The sequence below is a fragment of the Pteropus medius genome, unplaced genomic scaffold (assembly GCF_902729225.1).
Source record: "Pteropus medius unplaced genomic scaffold, Ma_sr-lr_union100, whole genome shotgun sequence".
Lineage (NCBI taxonomy): Eukaryota > Metazoa > Chordata > Mammalia > Chiroptera > Pteropodidae > Pteropus > Pteropus medius.
Window position 1 is genome coordinate 15,470,210 of NW_024354499.1, and position 24,173 is coordinate 15,494,382.

Below are 24,173 nucleotides of genomic sequence, written 5' to 3' on the forward strand. Positions count from 1 at the left end.
ATGTGGCACCAAAGCCTTTAGAAGGGAGAAAATGAGCTTTTAAGTTCTTCAGAGAAGGCATGGATTTAAAATGAAATACTGGCCTAAAGGAGCCCAGAGACCTTTCAAGTACTGACATTAAATTTTGAATATTGAGTTTTGAATTCTGAGAAATAGCAATAAAATCAGTAGAGGAAAGTTTATTTTTAGTAACAGATTTTAGATTTAACAGTAAACTGACCATATTTTCTCCCATTCCTTTAGGTGAAGAATGTTATCTACCATGCAGTGAAAGATGCAGTTGCTATGCTGAAAGCCAGTGAATCCAGTTTTGGCAAATCCTGAGGGACCCAGATGCCTTAACCCCTGTGCATTGGAAGTGAATACTGGCAGCTGTTCAAACTCTTCAGGCAGGATTCCTGTGGACTTTGAGATTCATGTTACCTCATCTTCTTTTTTAAACTGTACCTGGTGAAGGTACTCTGTCTAATGTATATTTCTAGTGTTTACAGACACTAAACGTGTATATATAGTAACTATTTACAGAACATGCATCCGTAAACTGTGACTTCTCACCTAGTGCAGAACTCCCAAGCTGTAAAAATGAAACCCCTTATCAGCTCTGGAACAATACCTACAGTTATTCTTCTGCTGTTTGGTTAAACAGCTTAGTCAAAATGAGTTAAAACTATTAGGAATAACTGCACAGTTTATTTGGGTTGTATTTTGTTTTGTGTCTGTCTAAGTATCCTCTCCCCCACCTCTTAGGGTTTAGAAGAACGATGGAGGAAGTGACATCTAACAGTGCTGTTCTTAACTGTTTTGCATTAGGACTGGCATTATATAGCAGAAATCAACTACTGTACAATTCTTGGGGTTAACCATCTTTCATTAAATGGAATTTTAATTTAAATGAAGCTTTGCTAATTTTAAGTGTTAAGCATTTTGCATTAAAGTATTCATATAATATTTTGACTCAGTTTATTGGCATTATCCTCTGCTTATGGATTCCACACACTTTTCATCAAATGTTACAGGTGTAAGAGATTGCTCAGGGACTCATCTTAAAAGCAAAGAAATTAGATGCTATAGTAGTGATTTCTGAGTGATTAATTATTACAGTGCTAACATGGAAGTAAGTTTCCACCCAGTCAGCTGGAAAATCTGTCACACTTGAAGGTAGTTTCCTCTAAAGAGGATACAAAAGTGGGAATTAACAACAACAACAAAATCGTGACTGGTTAAATGGTTCCAAAAAGGTGACTGAAATACTTTCTTTCTCATCTGGCCTTTTATAATGTAAGAATTTATAAAGAAAAAATGAAATTATTAGAATAGTTTTAGAACACTGATACCTAAAATACTCATCTCTGTGATGGAAGAAAATTCATGAAGCTGCCTTTTTATAGCTCACTGATTCTCTTAAGTAAAAGGAAGTTAAATTGAAATCAAGTAGTGTAGACAAGGCTTAAAGCCTGGATTTTTACCTCTGGGCTCAGAGTAGGAGCTTAACTATCCCTACCTAATGCCAGCCCCCTTCACGCTGAAACCTTTAATGGATGAACTTTCAAAAATATAAACAAAATTCTCTGAAAAGAATAAGTAGATATACCTACCTAAATCAGTAGTAAGTCTTCCTTTTATAAGCATACAATTCAGTGGTGGTTCTGAAACTCCTTTATGCAGGTTTGCATCTAGAATTGGCACTGCTGCTTAGCAATCTCCCTAAGCCAGGAGAATAGGAAAATTTGTATCCTCTTTAGAGGAAACTACCTTCAAGTTAGGCCTCAAGGGAGTCCCACGGATAATGCCAGGGACTATTATTCATAACCAAATATTGTAGCAACAGATATAAAAATAGCCACCATGAGCAAGAGTCAAAAGAACCTTCAGATCTATCATATTAAACCTGCAAAGTGCAGATTCTAGAATGATCCAATACTTATTTTATATTCTGAAATGTTAATACGTTTAAAGAAATGAGTGTAGGAAATATGAAAGAATGAGATTGCCAGAAATCGGATTTTGAAAGGCAATAATAAATAGAATTTACAGTGAGTTATGAAGGTTAAAATTAGAAATTTAGATGAATTCAACAGAAAAAAGTTCTCGTACAAACTGGAAGGTGGGTAAAAGTATACAATGCGACATTGAATAACGAGAAACTATAAAGAGATGTTAACTTACAAGCAAGACAAGTACGTAAGTTTGGTAATCACTGACAGCTAAGATTATAGTGGGGGTGATATTGAGACAACATTTTCCAGTACTGATGACACATTATCAGATTAAAGAAGCCCAATTAAAGCAAGAGAAAACCCACACCTATGTGTTATATAGTAATATAAAGAATATCCCCAAACAAATAGGTCCTTAAAAGCAGCCGGGGGACAGGTGGGGAACATGACCTTCAAAAAAGTGACAGACTAACAGTAACAGCAGATTTCAGAAGAAAGTAGATGCCATTCCTCATTTTCAGGTCTTGAAATCAAAAATCTAGACACAGCAAAACTCTGTTCCCTGTTCTTTACAGACATTTTTATATAAAAACCAGAATTTATTTTCTGGCCTTTGCTGAAGGAACTTTAAAGGATGTGCTTAGAGAAGAAAATTAATCTACGTCATTCAAGGGAAAAAAAAATGGTTTACAAGGGAAATTGTAAACTCAGATAAAATTAAAGTGGTATGAAAATATTTTTAGTCTAGGTAAAGTTCCTCAAAAAGAACATACAACCCAGCAGTTCTTCTCCTAGGTATAGACTCAAAAGAATTGAAAGCAAGAATTCAAACAGATGCTTGTACACCAGTGTTTACAGCAGCATTATTCACAAGAGCCAAAAGGCAGAAACCCAAATGTCCAACAGATGAATGGAAAAACAAAATGTGGCATATACATACAACGGAATATTTTTCAGCCTTAAAAAGGAAGAACATTCTGACATGCTACAACATAGATTAATCTTGAAAACATGTTAAGTGAAATAAGCCAGACACAAAGGAACAAATATTGTACGATTCCACTAATTCTCAGAATAGGTAAATTCTATGGAGATAGAAAGTAGAATGATGGCTACCACAGATGGGAGGAAGGGGGAATGGAAATTATTGTTTAATGGGTATAGAGTTTATGTTTGGGATGATGAAAAAGTAGAGATGATTGTGATGGTTGCACAACATTGTTAATGTACTACCACTGAATTGCGTGCTTAAAAATGGTTGGTTTTATGTATATTTTACCAAAATAAATAACTGCAATTAGGAAAAGCCTTTAGAGATGAATGAGAAAATGACATTTAAAAAAAATTGATTTAAAAGGAAAGAAGGAACAAATTGGACTTTTCCACTCCAATTGCCATATAAAGATTGGATTAAATAATTTTAGTATATGTGCTGCCGAAGCAAGCACGATTGGATTAAATAAAAGACAACTTATATGCTGTTTATAAAAGAGTTTGACTACAGGTTAAAAGTAAAAGTAGACTTGTCCCTCTGTATCCAAGGGGGATTAGTTCCAGGCCCCCTGCTGATGCAAACTCCTGGGATGCTTGAGTCCCCTACATAAACCAAAAAGCAACTGTCAGTAAATTTCAAAGGATTATGTAAATTGAACTTGAAATCATTTAGAGTATATTCTATGATGACAATGGAATTCAACTAAAAATAACCTAACTATGAAATCCCTGAATGTTGAGAAATTAAGTAACATGCTTCTAAGTAACCCATTAAAGAAGAAATAAGAATGGAAATTAGATATTTGGAACAAAATAATAAAAATATAAGACTTTAAAAATGGATTCAGTTACAACAATACTTAGAGGGGGAATTTATAGTTTTAAATGTATATTTTAAAAAGGCCTCAATGAACATTGGAGTGCATATATCTTTACAGGTAAATGTTTTCAAATTTTGAGGATAGATACGCAGAAGAGGGATTGTTAGGTCATATAGTGATCTTAATTTTTTGAAAAACCTCCATGCTGTTTTCCATAGATGCTGTACCAATTTACATTCACCACCAGTGTATGAGGGTTCCTTTTTCCCCACAATCTCTGGAACACATTACCTGTCCTGTTGATGACAGCCATTCTAACAGGTGTGAGGCGGTATCTCATTATGGTTTTGACTTGCAGTTCTCTAATAGCTAGTGAAGTTGAGAACCTTTTCATATGTCTGTTGGCCACATGTCTTCTTGGGAGACGTGTCTGTTTAGGTTTTATGCCCATTTTTTAATTGGATTGTTGTTGTTGTTTTGTCGTTGAGTTGTATGAATTCTTTATATATTTTGGAAATTAGCTCCTTATCGGAGGCATGTTTGCAAATGTCTTCTCAGAATGAGTTGGTTGCCTCTTTGTTTTGTTGATGGTTTCTTTTGCTTTTTAGTTTGATATAGTTCCATTCATTTATTTTTGCTTTTACTTCCCTTGCCTTTGAGGTCAAATTTATAAAATCCTCTCTAAATCCAAAGTCCGTAAGTTTAGTACCTTTGTTTTCTTCTATGCAATTTACTGTTACATGCCTTATATTTAAGTCTTTGATCCATTTTGAGTTAATTATGGTATATAGTGACAAATAGCAGTCTAGTTTTATTCTTTTGCATGTGGCTTTTCAATTTTTCCAGCATCATTTATTGAAGAGGCTTTTTTTTTTTTTCCTTCTTAGTATATTTTTGGCTCCTTTGTTGAAAATTATTTGCCCATATATATGTGGGTTTATTTCTCGGCTTTCAATTCACAACAATTGAAAGTGTCTGTTTTCTGCCAATATCATGAAGTTTTGATTGTCGTCACTTTGTAGTTTAATTTGAAGTCAGGCAGTGTGATACCTCTGGCCTTGTTCTTTTTTTTTTCTGAGGATTGCTTTGGCTATTCAGAATTTTTTGTGATTCCATACAAATCTGATGATTTTTGTTCTATTTCTTTAAAAAATGCCATTGGGATTTTTTATGGAAATTGCATTAATTATTCGTGATGACCAAGACATTAAACAACTGAAGTGCCAACTTGGGTTGTTTCCATCTTTGGCTATTGTGAATAGTGCTGCTATGAACGCTGATGTACAAATAGCTGTTTGAATCCCTATTCTCAATCCCTTTGGGAATGTACCTGGGAGCAGAATTTCTGGTCACATGATAATTGTATATTAAGCGTTTTGATGTACCACCAAAGTATTTTCCACCGTGGCAGTACCATTTCACATTTCCACCAGTAATGCATGATGGTTCCAGTTTCTCCATGTCATTGCCAATGTGTGTTATTTTCCATTTTTAAAAAATATAGCTATTCTAGTAGGTGTGAAGAGTTATTATGGTTTGATTTGCATTTCCCTAATGATTTTGAGCATCTTTCCATGTGCATTTTGGCCATCTAAATATCTTTAGATAAATGTCTATTCAAGTCCTTTGCACATTTTTTTACTGTTGTCTTTTTGTTGGGTTATGAATTCTTTATATATATTCTGGATAGTAAACCATTATCAAATAGTTTCTTCCATTCTGTGGGTTGTCTTTTTCATTCTCTTGATAGTGTACTTTGATCCAAAAAAATTTCTTAAATCCTTAATTTTAGTGGCCTAATTTATCTACTTTTTTGACTGTGCTTTAAGTATTATATTTAAGAAACCATTGCTAAATCCAAGGTCATGACATTTTCTCTTATGTTTTCTTCTATGAGTTTTATAGTTTAACCCTTAAAATTAGGTTCGATCCATTTCGAATTAATTTTGTATGTGGTGTAATGTAAGGGTCAAATTTTATTCCTTTAAATATGGATACCCATTTTTTCAGCACCATTTGTTGAAGAGATTGTTCTTTCCCCCACTGAATGATCTTGGCACCTTAGTCAGAAAACAATTGACCCATAGATGTGAGGGTTTACTTCTAGGCTCTCAATCTATTCCGTGTGTGTGTGTGTGTGTGTGTGTGTGTGTGTGTGTAGATAGATAGATGATAGATAGATATTCATATTCTTATGACAGTACCATACTGTTTTAATTCCTATAGTTTTGTAGTAAGTTTTGAAATCAGGAACAGAATCCTCTTTGTTCTTTTTCAAGATTGTTTTGGATATTCAGGGTCCCTTTAAATTTCACATGAATTTTGGATATGTTTTTCTACTTCTGAAAAAAAGCCATCTAGATTTTGATATAGATTACACTGAAACTATATATATTACTCTGAGTACTATTGTCATCTTACCAATATTAAGTCTTGCGACCCATGAACATGAGATATCTTTCCAGTTATTGGTGACTTCTTCCCTCTTCCAGCTTTATTGAGATATAAATAACATATAACATTGTGTATGTTTAAGATGTACAATGAGTTGATTTGATACATACATACATATATGTATATATACATACATATATATATATATGTATATAGCAGAATGATTACCTACTAGTGTCTCCTCTAATTTCTTTGAAAAATGTTTTCTATTTTTCAGTGTTCAAGTCTTGTGTCTCCTTGATTAAATTTATTCCTAAATGTTTTATTCTGTTTGATCCTATTGAAAGTGGAATTGTCTTACATTTTCTGGATCATTCATTGTTATAGAAGTGCAACTGATTATTTCAATTGATTTTTTCATAATTTTGTATCCTGAAACATTGCTCATTTGTTTATCAACTTCGACAATTGTGTGCATGTAATCTTTAGAGTTTTTACATATAAGAAGATCATGTCATCTGTGAGCAGGGATAATTTGACATCTTCCTTTTCAATCTGGGTGCCTTTAATTTCTTTACCTTGCCTAATTGTTCTGGCTAGAACTCCCAGTTCCATGATGAATAGAAGTAAGTGATAAGTGAAAGCAGGCAACCTTGTCTTGTTTATTCTTTTCTCTCTCTCCTCCTCCCTTTTGTCAAGCTAAAGATCAGTTTTGCTGATCTTTTCATAAAACCATCTTTTGGTTTTGTTGTTTTTCTCTTTTTGTTTCCAATTTTATTTATTTTCAATCTGCTTTTTAAATTTTCCTCCTTATCCTAGCTTTGGATTTAGCTTGCTTTTTTCTTTAGTTCCTCAAGGTGTACAATTAGGTTACCGATTTGAGGCCTTTTTCTTTTTTAATGTAGGCATTTACAGCCATAAATCTTTCTCTGAGCACTATTTTTTTCTTTTCTGTATCCCTATATTTTGGCATGTTGTCTTTTCATTTTCATTCAAGATATTTTAAAATTTCCATTGTGGTATTTTCCTTGACCCTTTAAGATTGTGTATTAAAATTTCCAATATTTGTGAGTTTTCCAGTTCCCTTTGGTTACTGATTTTTAGTTTCATTTCTTTGCGGAAATTAGTATGATTTCAGTCGTTTAAAATTTGAGACTTGTTTTGCGGTCTTACATATAGTTTATCCTGTAGAACAATGTATATTCTCTTCTTGTTAAGTGTAGTATCCTATATGTGTCTGCTAGGTCTAATGACTATATAGTGTTGTTCAGGTCTTCTATTTCATTCTTAATTGTATACTAGGCTATTCTGTTTATTACTGAAAGTTCTATTATTGTACAACTTTCCATTTCTCTCTTCAATTCTGACAATCTTTATATGTTGTGTGGCTCTGTTGTTAGGTGCATATTCTCTTGATGGATTGACCCTTTAATCAATATTTAAACTCCTTTGTCTGCTGTAATCTTTTTTGATTTAAAATCTATTTTGCCTGATAATAATATAGATACTCTGGCTCTCTTTTGATTACTATTTCCATGGAATATCTTTTCCCATGTTACTTTCAATCTTATGTCTTTGCATCTAAATTGAGTCAGCATAAAGCTGGATTGTTTTTTATCCATACTCCCAATCTCTGCCTTTTAATTGGAGAGTTTAATCCATTTATATTTAATTACTCATAGGGAAGAACTTACTTCTCCTGTTTAGCCATTCGTTTTCTTTATATGACCTTTGTTCAATTCCTTCATTACTGCCTCTTTTTCATATTTTAAATTTTATACTGTACCATTTTAATTTTTTCTGTGTATTTTTTATATTCTTAGTTACCTTAGTGATTATAATTAACATCTTAAACTTATAACCTAGTTCTAATACCAACTCATTTCAATAGTATACAAAAACTCTACTCCTAAACCTCTCCCTCTTTATATTATTATTGTCAAAGCCTACATTTCTATACATTGTGTACTCATCAAAATAGATTTATAATGTGCATGTGCCTTTAATTCATATGGGGAAAAAGAGGAGTTACAAGCCAAAGGTACAATACTGGCTTTTATTTTTACCAACGTAGTTACTTTTACTCGTTTTCCTTATTTTTCTCATATGGCTTTAAGTTATTACCTAGTGTCCTTCCAGTTCTTCCTGAAGAACTCCCTTTAGAATTTTATTTTTTATTTTTTATTTTTTTTGGTAGAGCAGGTCTAGTACTAATGAATCCCTTTAGCTTTTGTTAATCAGGGAATATCTTAATTTCACCTTCATTCCTGAAGGATAGGTTTGCTGGATATACAATTCTTCACTGACAGATTTTCTTTCAGCACCTTAAATGTTATCACACTGCCCCTAGCTTCCATGGTTTCTAATGACAAATCAGCTGTTCTTATTAAGGACCTCTTGTGCATGAGGAGTTGCTTCTCTTCTACTGCTTTCAAGATTCTTTGTCTCAATTGTTGAACAATTTGACTATACCCGTCTCAGTATGGATCCCTTTGTTTTTTACCCTGCTTAGAATTTGTTGTTTTTGTGTGTAAATTTCTATCTTTGAGATACAGGAGAGCAACACCATTGTTTATTCAAATATTGGTTTTGTTCCTTTCTCTCTCTTGTCCCCTTCTGGAAATCCCACAGTGCATACATACATTGGTAAGCTTGATGGCCTGCTACAAGTTCCTTAGGCTATGTTCACTTTTCTTCATTTTTCTTTCTGCTCCTCAGACTGAATTGTTTCAATTGTTCTACCTTCGAGTTCAGTGATTCTTTCTTCTGCTTACTCAGATCTGTTTAAACCCTCCGGTGTATTTTTTTTTTTTTTTCATCTCGGTTCATTTGTAGCTTTTAAAAAACTTTTGATTCATTTTGTTCACATTGTTTTCCTGGTTTTCTTTACCTCTTGACCATATTTAAGACAGTTGGTTTAAAGTCTCTGCTTAGAAAGTGCAATGTCTGGGCTTCCCCAGGCATTATTTCTATAAACTTCATTTTTTTCCTTTGAATAAACCAATTTCCAGGTTTTTTTTTTATGCTTTGTGATTTTTCTTATTGAAAATTGGACAAATTTTTCAGAATTCTGGAAGTCAGAATCTCCCCCTTCCCCAGGGTTTGCTGTTCGTAATTGTTGAAGGCCTAGTTGTGTTCAGCCAGTGTTTTGCGAAAACGACCTTAAAAAACAAACCAAAAAATATGACTTGTCCTAGTCTTTATGGATAGTCTGTGCTGGGCACTCTTTTAATACTTAGCCAGACCATTTACTATTCTACTTTAGCCTTCACTTCCTGATTGCACAGAGCCTATAGATCAGCCATGTCACCATATTTAGGGACTTCTCAAGTCTTTTCTGAGCATGTTTCCTGTCCTGGGCATGCACGTGGTTTTCTGAACTCCCCAGTACACACACATGCTTTTGAATGCCCCAACATCCCAAGGAACCCTTTCCTTCCCTGGCTTCTTCTCCTCCTAGATTTTAAGCAGTCTATTTTATGTCTCAACCGTACTCTTTTGACTGAGGTAGTTGCACATTTTAAAAAATTTCCTTACCATATTTTCAAGCAATGCCTGACACTTTTCCACCCTGAATAAGTTCCAAGACAGGCAAACTGAAGATGAGCACCTTGTGTTAGTTGTCCAGGATGGCCCCTAGACAGGTTAGGGCAAACAAACATGATAATTTGTGAATAGGGTCTGCTTTGTTCCCCTGGAACTAGGGGCCACAGTCCTACTCTGATAATGTGGGATGCTGTTTTCAAGACTGCCGCCAAGCTCAGAAATGGGTGGGGCAGGGGCAGGGGCAAGGGCAAGTACAAATGCCACACAGTTTTTAAGCTTTTTTCTCAATATGGCATTACATCACTTGGTGTAAACCTTTTATTTTCCAGAGCTCTGACAAAGTTTGTTCTGACAGTTTCTGATTCTCTTTTTTGCTGCTTTGGAGGAATGAGTGTTTGGAGCTGTCGACTCCACCATTTTGCTGACATCACTCTATGAATATTATTTTTTAAAACTGTAATTATGTGTAGAACTTTCTCAGCTTTAAAAAATAGTCTTCTCTACTGTAGTTTAGACTTGCATTTCTGAAATGGATCAGTAGCTAAGGAGTGATAATTCTGGCATCTCAAAAAAAGTCTTGGTCAAATAAATTTGGAAAAAGCATATGAAAAGCTCTAAAAAGTTGTAAAGAAACCTGCTTTATGTTTATTTTAACCAAACATTTCCTAAGTTTATTTCACTTAAGAGCCTTTCTTATTGGTAATATATATTAACATTTGAAGAACATCTGTCGCTGGGATAGGACAAGAGAAATGGCCCCAGTTCTTCAAAGCTTTATAATTTACATTTGTTCCCATAGCCACAGTTACGGGGTTGGGTATCAAAGAGAGGTGCAGAGGCAGGCATGACTAGTATTTCTTGGAAACAAATATGTCATACCCCTGCTCCTCAGTAGTTCTAAAACACACCTAGAAATATTCAAGACCAGAGGGCCAGGCGAGCTGTACAACTGGTTAAGCGCTCAGGAAAGCATCTTTGATAGATGACATGGGGAGGGTGGGAAGGGACAGGGAAAGTGAGGTCAGAGCTTACCTAGAGTGGACTGCTGCTGGGTGATCACCACAAGCTGGCCAGTGATTTTTAAAAAGCTGTGTTTAAAAACAAAACAAATGAGTTGGTGTGGAATGCTATTACAAGTACCCTCGAAAAAAAATTTTTTTTATGGCACCAAGTAGATTCGGGCTGCAGTTAAGGTGGGAAGAGTGGGAACTTGTACTACTATGGACCTAAACTGAGGGCCTGAGTATAGAGAACTTTTATTGCAGATGTTTACACCATTATTTCCCTTCCCACACTGTGGGTCCTTCCAGCACCAAGAGATTATGACTCACTTCTATTTCCAATGCTGTCCAACAGAGTAATGAGGGGAAATGGAATATAATCATGATGAGTCAGCAATGCTCTTTCCTTAGCTTGAAAGCAGGAATGGAGAAAACAGCATCTCTTTAAACAATTAAAACAAACCCTACATTTAGATCATTTTATTTGGAAGGCTCAAACAGTGGTTGTCATTATTTATTCTGTCCATCCATCCACCTGGATAAATTCTGATTATCTACATAAGAACCAAAATGCTCAGCGATTATGAACATCTCTTAATTCCAATGTCATTCTGCAAATGAGCCAGATAAATGCAATCACAAAATTGATATATCTTGTCAACATGTCAATTCTTCTCAACTTGATTTATAGATTCAATCCAATCTCAATCAAAATCTCAGAAAGTTATTTTGTAGATACTGACAAATGAATTCTAATGTTTATATAGAGAGGTAAAAGACCCAGAATAGCCAACACGATATTGAAGGAAAAAAAACAAAGCTGAAGACTTTAAGACTTATTATAAAACTACATTAACCAAGGCAGCGTGGAAAATTACCCAAAAAAGTGTGTACTGGCAAAAGAACAGGCAAATACCTCATTAGAAGAGATTAGAGAGCCCTTAAATAGGCCCACATAAATACAGTAAACTAATCTTTGACAAAGGAGCAGGGATAATATAATGCAGCAGTCTCCAATAAATGGTGCTGGAAAAACTGGATATCCACATGCAGAATAAAAATCTAGATACAGACCTTATATGCTTCACAAGAATTAAAACACATTACAGACCTAGATCTAAAATACAAAACTATAAAACTTCTAGAAAATAACATAGGAGAAAATCTTAGGTAACCCTGGGTATGGTGATGACTTTTAAGATCCAACACCAAAGGCACGATCATGAAAGAAATAATTGATAAGCTGGATTTCATCAAAATGAAAAACTTCTAACTGTGTGGGCAGTGAACACACAATGCAAAATATATATATGACTGTTGAATTATACACATGGAACTTACTGGATTTCGTGAACCAATGTCACCATAATTAAAAAGAAAAAGAAAAAGAAAAAAGTTAAAAACTGCTTTGTGAAAGACAATGTGAAGAGAATGAGCAAACAAGCCACAGATTAGGAGAAAATACTGGCTTTACACGTCTGATAAAGAACTACTATCCCAAGTAGATGAACAACTTTTAAAACTTAATAATAAGGAAACAATCCAATTAAAAAATGGGTAAAAGACCCAGACACCTCACCAAAGAAGATATACAGATGGCAAAAGAGCATGTGAAAAAATGTTCAATATCTTATGTCATTCAGGAATTGCCAATAAAAACAAGATATCACTACACACCTATCAGGACGGTCAAAATCCCAGACACTACCACCACCAAATGCTGGTGAGAATGTGGCGCAGTAGAAACTCTCATTCGTTACTGCTGGTAATTCAAAATAGTACTTTGGAAGATAGTTTAGCAGTTGTACACCTTGGTATTTACCCTGAGTTGAAACATACGTCCACACAAAAACCCACACATGGACGTTTACAGCTTTATTCTTAATTGCCAAAACCTGGAAGTAACCAAGATGTCTTTCAGTAGGTGAATGGAGAGTGTGGTACATCCACACACTGGAGTATTATTCAGCAATAAAAAGAAATGAGCTATCAAGCCATTAAAAGACATGAAGGAAACGTACATGCATATTAGGAAGTGAAAAAAGCCAATTTGAAAAGGCTACATACTATATGATTCTGGTAACAAATGTACTTCTGTGGTTTGGGATGTGGATACACATAAGGGAAAATGGTGCATGTGTTGTGGCAGGAGATATATGTGAATTCTGCATTTTCCAGTCAATTGTGCTATAAACATAAAACTGCTCTAAAATGTTTACTTTAAAATAACAAAGCATATCCTGAAGATAAAATTGTTGTAAGATGGTCCCTGGATTCAAGATTTCCATTTAGCATGATGAGACTAGAAGGATCTCATTGCAACTACATCTGAGGCATAAGGATTTCTCTATATTAGTGGTCTCCAACCTTTTTGGCACCAGGGACTGGTGTTCCTATGAGAATCTAATGCCTGATGATGAGGAGGAGCTGGGGTGGTGATGCTAGATACAGATGAAGCTTCATTCACTTGCTTGCCACTCAACTCCTGCTGTGCAGCCTGGTTCCTAACAGGCCATGGACTGGTACTGGTCCATGGCCTGGGAATTGGGACTCCTGCTCTACAGAATCTACAAAAAATAACCTGTGAGAGAGTGGAAGAGTGGATGGGTTTTGTTTTTTTTTTCCTGCCTGGTTTATTATACATAGGACTTGGACCAGAGGGATCTAGTTTGAACCCCAGCTCTGCAAGGTGAGCTGTTTTCCTTATTTGTGAAGACTGCATTAGATCACAAATGTCAAAGAAAAAGCTGTCAAACACATACACATATAAATTGTTACTGTTGAATTATTTATAAATGTAATAGGAATGTTTCAGATGTGTGAGAGTGGTTTATCATGCAGACCACAGCATTCCTCTCACTGATGGGTAGGCCTATATTCTAAGTATCCAAAATAACGAGCTCAAAGCAGGGACAGACAATCAAGAATCCTAATCTCACAACTGTCTGCTCTGCTCTGGGCGCAATCCTGTAATGGGAAGGAAAGACACACACAGACACACACACACACACACAGACACACACCCACACATACACCCACCACCCCGGACAAAGGGATGCAATCCCCAACCATCCTTTTGGTTGAACACATGACAAAAAGCATAAGTGGCTCCTACACCATGTCTGTGAAGGGTGGGGAGCAGCATTCACAGAGCAGAAGCCCTTTCTGCTGAACTTCCAAGTCTCATACGCCTGGCTTTAGCATCTCCTTTCTTTCCAAGGCCACATATGAAAGAATTTGGAACAGTAAACATCTTGAAAATTCAATGCATGAATGACAATCTAAAATGAGACCAAGTGTTAAAGCAGATATTTATTAAAATCCATTTATAGTGTTTTACAGCAAAAAAAAAAAAAAGAAAAGAAAAAAATGTACAGAGTCCTCAACATTTAGGAAATAAACTCTATTCTCATAAGTATCTTATGAGAAGACCAAATTCTTTGCCCTCCCTCCAAAAAAGAGACTTCTGTTTTATACTCCTGGAAATGATGCATTTATTACATCACTTCTCAATAACAATCCTGTTGAGATCCCAAAACCTCTGCAGAGAGTGAAGAGATATTAGCAGAGAACTTTCTCCAGGATGCAAAGTTGCATCACAGAAGTGTAGTGCAAGATATATAAAATGGCTGCCACTTCAGAGGAGTGTGTGCACACCTGGTGGACAGGCCATGAGAAGAGCATGAGTGCCCAGCTGGGCAGCCTCTAGCTGCGGAGTGTAGCCAGCCGGGACTGCATGGCCTCTAGGGCCTCCTCCTCCTCTTCCTCCTCCTCATCTTCTGAGGCGGCCATCGCTCCTGGAGGTCCAGGCTCTGGTAGGTCATCGGTCACTTTACTAGGTGCCTTGCCTAAGGCCCCTGAAAAGAAACAGCAAACAGATTAACAAAATATTGGTTTAAGGGAATGGTACCTCATCTTCCCTGCCTTTCATACCTGTATCAGTCTGACAAGAAATGGAAGCGGCAATAAAATGAGCTGTTTTGATGGTGTTTTGCTCACTATGACAAACGTGCAAATATCAACTTGTAACACTACTAAAGTTATAACAACCATAAGGATTTTGATTTTAGGGATTTTAGTTCTGAAGCTCTTAATCTAAAATTCCTAAACACTACTGAATATTTAATTTTCAAGATTCATGAAGATCTGAAATCTAACTAAACTGTTTCTAAATCTTCACGACATGTTTTTCTGGAGTGCAGAGTAACTAGTTGTCTTTCTCCCCAAAATTAAAACAAATAATAGATAAAAATTAAATATCACCAATTATATTTTTTTATTAAACATAAAACTTACAAACTCCAGAAGTAAAAATTAAGGATTAAAAACTTGACTTCTAGTCAAGATGGCATGCTGTGCATGCCTCCACCCAAAATCACATCAAACTACAACTAAATTATAGAATAACCATCACTGGGAATCACCTGAAAACTAGGTGAACAAAACTCCTATAACTACAGATATAAAGAAGTGACATTGAGACTGGGAGGAGGGATGGAGACACAGACTGGGCAGGTCCCACACCAACCCTGTGGTGATTAAGAAACAGGAGGGTATCTTGGCTGCAAAGGGCCCCTCTGAGGAATGAAGGTCCCAGCCCCACACCAGACTCCCCAGCCTGGGACACCAGTGCTGGGAAGAGGAGTCCCCATATCTGGCTGTGAAAACCATCAGAGACTGCTTCTGAGAAAGATACATGGTGAGGCACTGACTACTTGTTCACAAACTTATATGCTCAAAGCTCTAGTGCAGGGGAAGTAGCTTGAAAAGCATCAGGAATATAAGAGAACTAAACTGAATAATTTCAGGGTGAGGGCTGGATGGGCAAGGGTTAGGGCAATACTCTCCAAGGACAGAAGCCCTGGAAGGTGCCAAATCTGTGCTCTCCATTAAACTGGTGAACACCGTTCACCGTGCTCTGGTAATTACAAGACTCCGCCCCACCCAAGTTGCTTGCCTGGCCCAAGCATCCACAAAAGCGGCCTGCCTCAGCGCACGTTGCAGACTTTCTCGAAAATCTGCAAACCTCACATGAGTGGGAGGAGCCCTAGGCTTGGGCTGCAGACTTTCTCAAAGGTCTGCAAATCCCATATATGTGATGGCTGGCCTCAGTGTGCATTGTAGCTCCTGTCAAGCAACCTCAAGCCTACCACAAGCAGCAGCCAGTCTTGGCCTGTAAAGTAGCTCCAATTAAGGTGCCGCAAGCCTAGCACAAGTGACAGCTGGCCTCAGCTTGCATCATGGTGTCTAGCAAAGGGTCCGAAGCCTGAAACAAGTATCGGCCAGCCTTAGTTCGCAGTATAGCTTTTCCCAAATGACTCAAAGCCCAGCTTAAATGCTAGGTGATGTTGGCCTGCACCAGAACCCCTCCCAAGAGGCCCCAGACCCAACAAACCTGGTGACCGGCTTCAGACAAAACCAGAGCCCTGCCCAACCAGCTCCATAACCACTATACCACAAGGTCGGACATGGCTGGCAACAGAGCCCCGTTAAAGTGACTTCAGTTCTGTGGGGTCAGTCCCTGCACAACACCTGGTCTGCTGTATTTGTGGCCAGCCCTCAAAGCAAGTCAGCCTGGCGGTAAACTCTAACCACTCACATGCCAGCAGCAACTGATGCCTAACTACAACAGGACGGCACACACAACCCACACAGGGTCAACTGGATCATCTGTCTCAGATGACGGGGACATTGTGACACTGGGCCCCAAGGACACCATCTACATAACTCCAGCCGGGAGTTATGTAGTTATCTACATAATACATAGAAACAAACATGAGGAACCAACTAAAATGAGGACACAAAAAACACGTCCCAAACAAAAGACTAGGACAAAATTCAAAAAAGAAAATAAAAAACCCCACTAAAAAAATGTAGATAAGAAATCTATAAGATACAGAGTACAGAACAGTGGTTATAAGGATGCTCAGTAAACCTGCGAAAAGAATAGATGAACGCAGTGAGAACTTCAATGGAGAGAAAAAATAAAACATAAAGAACAAATCAGAACTGAAAAATATAATAACTGAAATGAAGAATATACTAGAGGGAATCTACAGCAGATTAAATGAAGGAGTATCAAATCAGTGAACTGGAAGATAAGGCAGTGGAAAACAACCAATCAGAACAGCAAAAAACAACAACGAAAAGAATTTTTAAAAATAATAGTTTAAGGGATGTCAAAGGTATCACCATTTGCATTATAGGAATACCAGAAGAAGAAGAAGGGGAAAAGAGATTGAAAACCCATTTGAAGAAATAACGTTGCAAAACTTCCCTAACCTGCCAAAGGAAATAGACATACAAGTCCAAGGAGCACAAAGAGTCCCAAACAAGATGAACCAAAAGAGGCCACACCAAGAGACATCACAATTAATATGCAAAAAGTTAAAGACAAAGAAAGAATCTAAAAGTAGCAAGAGAAAAGCAGTTTGTTATGTATGAGGGAGCTCCCATAAGACAATCAGCTGATTTTTCAACAAAACATCGCAGGCCAGAAGAGAAATGGCATCAACTATTCCAAGTGATGAAAGGAAAAAACCCATCACCAAGATTACTTTATCCAGCAAGGCTATCATTTAGAATAGAAAAAGAGATAAGAGTTTCTCCAGACAAGAAAATGCTAAAGGAGTTAATCACAACTAAACCAGTATTACAAGAAATGTTAAAAGACTTCTTTAAGTAGAAAAGATCGAAAATATGAATATGAAAATATAGGAAAGAAAAAATATCACTGACAAAGGCAAACACGTGGCAAAAGATGTTGGTCAACCAATAATACAGCTAATATAAAAAAATGAAAGTAGAAATACCATGTGTAATTACAATAATAAATTAAGGGTTACACGCAAACACATATATAAAAGAAGTAAAAAATAATGACAAAAACAAAAGTGTGGAGGGAGTAAAACAATAGCGATTTTAGAATGTATTTGAACTTAAGTGACCATCAACTTAAAATAGCCTGCTATATCAATAGCTTGGTATTTATGAAGCACATGGTAACCAAAGCCAAAAATCTGTAAGAGATATACAACAAATAAACAGAAATCCAAGCATAACACTATATAAAGTCATCAACATACAAGAGAAGAGAGCAAGACAATAAGGAGTAGAGAACTACATAAGCAATGAGAAAACAATAAAATGGCAATAACTACATACCTATCAATAATTACTTTAAACATAAATGGATTAAATGTTCCAATAAAAAAACACAGGGTGGCTGAATAGATAAAAAAAAAAACCAGACCCGTACATCCACTGCCTGTAAGATACTCGCTTCAGATCAACAGACTCATACAGACTGAAAGTAAAGGGATAGAAAAAGATATTTCATGATAACGGAAATGAAAAAAAAAGCTGGCGTTGCAATACTTTATCAGAAAAAATAGACTTCAAAACAAGAGACAAAGAAGGGCATTTCATAATGATAAAGGGATCAATCTAACAAGAAGTTATTTATAATTTGCAAACATCTATGCACCCAACAAAAACTACCTACTTATATAAGGCGAAAACTGACAGACAAAAAAGAAGAGATCAACAGTAATACAGTTATAATAGGGAAATTTAACATCCCACTGATCATGCAGGCAGAAAATTACTAAGGAAACAGTGGCCTTAATTGACACATTAGATTAAATGTACTATATAAAATATTTTAAAAACATTTCACCCAAAAGAAGCAGAATATACAGTTTTCAAATGCACATGAAACACACACTGGACCGAAAACAAGTCTCAGTAAGTTCAGGAGAATCGAAATCATATCAAGCATCTTTCTGACCACAATGGTATGAAACTAGAAATCAATTACAAGAAAAATAAAAAACACACAAACACATGGAGGCTAACCAACATGCTACTAAACAATGATTGGATTAACAATGAGATGAAGGAAAACATCAAAAGACACCTTTAGACAAATGAAAATGAAAATACAATGACCCTAAATATATGAAACACAGTGAAAGCAGTACTAAGAGAAATTCATAGCATTATAGGCTTACCTCAAGAAACAAGAAAAATTTCAAATAAACAATCTACCTTTATACTTAGAGGAACTAGAAAGAGAAAAACAAACAAAGCTCAAAGTGAGTAGAAGGAAATAATAAAGAACAGCGAAAATAAATGAAATAGTCTAAAAAAAAACCAGTAAAAATGATCAATGAAACAGACAGCTCTTTGAAAATATAAAAAAAATTGACAAACCTTTAGTCATCAGTTAAAAAAGAAAGGAAACAAATAAAATCAGAAATGAAAGAGAAGTGACAATTGACACCACGTAAATACAAAGAATTATAAGAAACTAAGAGCAATTGTACGCCAACAAATTTGACAACCTGGAATAAATAGGTAAATTCCTAGACACACACAATCTTCTAAGACTGAACCAAGAAGAAACAAAACCTGAACAAGCTGATAACTACTAATGCAATCAAATCAGTAATTAAAAAACTCTCAACAAACAAAAGTCCTGAACCCGACTGTGTCAAAGGTGTATTTTAAAATTTCTTAATTCTCAAACTATTCCAAAAAATTGAAGAAGAGGAAAGGTTCCCAAACTCATTTTACAAGCCCAGCATTACCCTGATACCAAAACCAAAGACACTACAAAAAAAAAAAAAAGGAAATTATAGGCCAAATCCCTGATGAACAAGATGCAGAAATCCTCAACAAAAATAGGAAACTGAATTTGGCAAGACATAAAAAAGATCATACATCAATATCAAGTGGGATTTTTTCCTGAGATGCAAGGTTGAATCACCGTCTGAAATCAATCAAAATTGATATATCACATAAACAAAATGAAGGATAAAAATCATGATTAGATCAACAGATGCAGAAAAAGCATTTGACAAAACCCAACATCCATTTACGATAAAAATTCTCAACAAAGTAGGGACAGAGGAAACATATCTCAACATAATAAAGGCCATAGCTAACATCACACTCAATGGTAGAAAGCTTTAATCTTTTTCTTTATGATCAGAAACAAAACAAGGATATCCACTTTTAGCACTTCCATTCAACATGGTATTAGAAGTCCTAGCCATAATAATAAGACAACAAAAAGTAATAAAAGGCATCTAAATTGGAAAGAAAGAAGTAAAACTCTCATTATGTGCAGATGACTGATCAAAAAACTATTAGAATAAACTAATTCAGTAAAGAAGTAGGATACAAAATTAATTTTCAGAATTCGGTTGCATTTTTATACACCAATAACAAATTATAAGAAATAAAACAATCCCATTTACAATTGCATCAATATATATATATGCGTATGTATGTGTGTATATGTGTATAAATGTATATGTGTGTGTATGTATGTGTCTGTGTGTGCGTGTGTGTGTGTGTGTGTGTGTGTGTGTATTTTTTTTTGGGGGATAAATTTAAGCAAGGAGGTGAAAGATCTATACTTGGAAAACTGTCAGACACCGAAGAAAGAAACTGAAGAAGATACAAATAAATGGAAAGATATACCATGATCGTAGACAGGCAGAATTAACATTGTTAAAATGCCCATTCTACTCAAAGCAACCTACAGACTCAAAGCAATCCCTATCAAAAACTAACGGCATTTTCCACAGAACTAGAACAAAAAATGCTAAAATTTATATGGAACCAAAAAGACCCCAAAAAGCCACAACAATCTTGAGAAAGAAGAACAAAGTTTAAAGTATCACACTACCAGATATCAAACTATATCACAAGCCTGCAGTAATCAAAACAGCATGGTACTGGCATAAAAACAGACACATACATCAATGGAACAGAACAGAGAGCACAGAAATAAACTCACAACTATATGGTCAATTAATTTATGACAAAGGAGGCAAGAATATACAATGGGATATAGGCAATCTCTTTGATAGAGTTTTGAAAATTGGAGATACATGCAAAAAAAAGTGAAACTAGAGTACTTTCTTATATCCTATACAAAAATAAGCTCAAAATGGATTAGAGATTTAAATATAAGACCTGAAACCATAAAACTCCCAGAAGAAAACATAGGATCTTAGCAATTTTTTTTTTTTGGATATATTTCCTTAGGCAAGAGAAACCAAAGAAAAAAATAAACAAATGAGACTACATCAAATTAAAAGTTTTGCACAGCAAAGGAAATTAGTAACAAATCAAAAAGATAACTTACCAAATGGGAGAAGATATATGTAAATGATACACCCAATAAGGGGTTAATAACCAACATATATAAAAAAATTCATACAACTTAACAGCAAAAAGGCAAACAATCTGATTAAAAAATGGGCAGACGACCTGAATAGACATTTCTCCAAAGAGGACAGAGAGATAGCCAACAGACAGGTGAAAAGATGCTCAACATCACTAATCATCAGGGAAATACAAGTTAAAACCACAATGCAATATCACCTCACACCTATCAGAGTAGCTATCATCAATAGTCAACAAACAGCAAGTGTTGGCAAGGATATGAAAAAAAGGAAACCCTTGTGCACTGTTGGCGGGAGTGTAAATTAGTGCAGCCACTATGAAAAACAGTATGGAGGTTCCTCCAACAATTAAAAATAGAACTATCATGTGACCCAGCACTTCTACTTGGGTATTTATCCAAAACACTAATTCGAAAAGATATATGCAACTCTATGTTCACTACAGCATTATTTACAATAGCCAAGATATAAAAGCAACCTAAGTATCCATCAACAGCCAAATGGATAAAGATATGTGTGTGTGTGTGTGTGTATAAATATATATATAGGTCAAGGACTTTTGATAGCTACTGCCAAATTGCTTTCAAAAAGTCTGTACCAGTTTAAGCTCTCAAACACAGTTTGCGAGAACAATTATTTCAATATTTCACCTTTCCATTTTGGAAACTCTAAGAATTAAATAAATTCTTTATTTCTGTGTTTTAAAAAAGATGGTTGTAGATACTGTACTTATTTTTCAAGAAATAACTTGTATAATACAAAATTAAAAACATAGAAGGGAATTATAGTTTAAAAGCTACTAGCTAATCTAGTAAATGCAGGAAGAATAGCCATAAAAGGAGAGGAGAAAGAAAATGAATGTCAGGGTCATACCTGCTGTAATTTCAAATAGAATTTTGTCAATTTCCATTTCTGCTGCTTCTTCCATTTCTTCCTGGTCATCCATGCTTTCAAAAGTGTCCTCTAACATCTCTTCTATGATGCCAGCCTAAACAAAAAATAAACCATGTCACTTCCAACTGTTAAATGCGTTCCCAAAAGACATGTCTAAGAGCCAGGGCCAACTGAACTCTAGTGTCTCTAAGGCCAGTCCATCCTTCTGAGGGCTAACACATAAGACAGTTGGCCACAGGAAACTGGATGCTGTCCTCTCTGCAGAAAGGCAAAAGGCCAAAGGGAAATTGCTCTCCAAATCTAGCACAAAGCTAATGGCTGGCTATCAGCAGAGCTTCTCAAAGTAATCCAGCCTACAGTGGCAGCACTTGGGGAACAATTTGCTGATGGGTGAGCATATGTCCTGATACGTCTTGGGAAGCACTTGCCGTAACACTGCAAACATAATCTGAGTGCAAGAGTTGAAACACAGTATGAAAAATGGTTGGAGCCACAGCAGACACTATGATAACAAACACCAAGAGCAGGGTGGAGCTTCATGGGACTCCAAAAAGTCTTGAAGAGTACTTGAGCATGTCCAGGTTACAGCTGTTGGCACAGGGTCAGTCTGGTGGTTCTGGCAAGGATCAGTCAATTCACGAAAGCCTGGTCACCCTCTCTTGAAGGAACTAATGAAACAACATTTCTAAACCCCACAAGGTAATGCCAGATTCTCTACTTGAAGATCTGCCTCCAGTAGATTCAGCCAGCCAGTCAGCCTCCTTTGCTGCCAGGACAGTGTGGCACCACCATGTTACTGGAGGGCACAAGAGAACTACTCCCTAACACTGGCCAGTACGAGCAGGCCTTGTGGTCTTCCTCGCTTAGCAGAGTCCTCAGCTCCCAGATAAGACCCTACTGACTTTTTTTCCTTCTTGTTTTTGAAGCAAAAAGTCAGAACAGCACCCTCTGATGTCAAAAAGGGGCAAGTGACATCTCTGGGCAGAAGAGGTGAGGAGGGGCTGAAGGCTGTGGTGGATGGCAGAGAGAAAGCATGGGTTCATGCTTCTGAGAAGCTGCCAGAAGAGAAAAATACTGACTGCTCTGCAACCTACAAGAACTGTGCCCCTTGCTTTGTACCTTGAAATCTCAATGAGTCAAGGAGCAGAAGGTCACGTATGGCAGCTCCAGCTCCCCTGCACTCAGCCAGGATAAAACCCTCACTGAGCATGTGATGGAATCAGACTTAAAGCAAGCCCTCCCTCCTGTCTGTCTTTCTGCTCCTAGACCACTCTAGTGATTAATGACATGAATCTAGCTAATACCAGATTCTGCCCATTCTCAGGCTTTTTCTTCCCAACCAAAATGAACAAATAAAAAAATTTACTTTCAAGGTCACACAAGTGGAGTCTTCTGGAAGTCATCTTACATTTTACAGTAGCTGTAAATAAGTTCAATAAATACCTGCTAACTGTTTAAAAAGAGCCTACTGAAATCCTGACTGTAACAGCCCTCCACGTCCTGGAGGTAGAAGTTGTCATTCATTAATTTATTCATTCAATCAACAACACTTGCTTTGTTATTCATCAAACACTTGCTTTGTTATTCAGTTCTAGATGGACAGGCATCACCAACTTGGGGGACGGACATCCACATACCACTTTTAAAGGACATACTGCTGCCTGGTTCCCTCCGACTGTCACTGTCCAATGAGTTTTTATTCCAAAGACCTGGAACCTGGGCTTTTTATATTGCTTTTCTTTTCCGTCAACTTTCTTTTCCAGTTCTTCTCTCCTAAGCCCTATAGCCCCATATATGAATCAAGTTCATAGGAGAAAGACAACTGCTACACTTCACAAATGACATATAAAAGTTTGAGGTATATAATCTGGACTCTCAGGCCACAGGTTTGAAGCGTGAGTCAGCACCTGCACAAGGCATTCCTATTACCATTTCCTCTGGGGCAGCTCAAGCGATAAGGTCAGACAACTGTGTTCCAATCCCATATGTGTCACTTCCTACCAATGTTACTTATAAGTTACCTGGCAACTTATAGGTTGTTTCCTCCTATGTAAAATGGGGCTATAAATACCTATCTCACAGGGTTCCAGGGTGGACTTGACAGGACAGTATGTGTGATGTACTACTGGCTGGGAGGGGGCTCAGTAACAATGCCCTCCTGAGCCCTGTCCACCAGTATAGGTTCTTGCCAAGCCCTGATCCTAAGGATGGCAGGTATTTATTAGTTTCTATTTGGTTCTGCCTCTCCTTTAACAGGCTAAAAAAGACATCAGCAAACTACAGCCTGCGGGTCAAATCCGGTCTACTGACTGCTTTCGTAAATAAAGTTTTATAGGAACACATATTCATTTGTTTATATATTGTCTATGGCTGCTTTTATACTGCAAA

General features: G+C 36.4%; 2 protein-coding genes across 5 annotated transcripts in view; one reads left to right on the forward strand and one right to left on the reverse strand.

Moving 5' to 3' along the window:
- KDM3A (lysine demethylase 3A) overlaps positions 1-948 on the forward strand; it is a 54,916-nt gene extending 53,968 nt beyond the window's left edge. For all 4 annotated transcript variants that reach the window (XM_039852768.1, XM_039852765.1, XM_039852767.1 and 1 more), the window contains exon 26: positions 244-948. In XM_039852768.1, coding sequence (XP_039708702.1) covers positions 244-324 — 81 coding nt within the window. In that variant the 3' untranslated portion in view covers positions 325-948. The remainder of the gene's footprint in view (positions 1-243) is intronic.
- A 13,043-nt stretch (positions 949-13,991) lies between these two features.
- Positions 13,992-24,173, reverse strand: part of CHMP3 (charged multivesicular body protein 3) — a 54,353-nt gene continuing 44,171 nt past the window's right edge. The window contains exons 5-6 of the mRNA XM_039852739.1: positions 21,765-21,879; positions 13,992-14,549 (exon numbers count right to left, since the gene is read on the reverse strand). Of these exons, the coding sequence (XP_039708673.1) occupies positions 14,398-14,549; positions 21,765-21,879 (267 nt within the window). The 3' untranslated portion in view covers positions 13,992-14,397. The remainder of the gene's footprint in view (positions 14,550-21,764; positions 21,880-24,173) is intronic.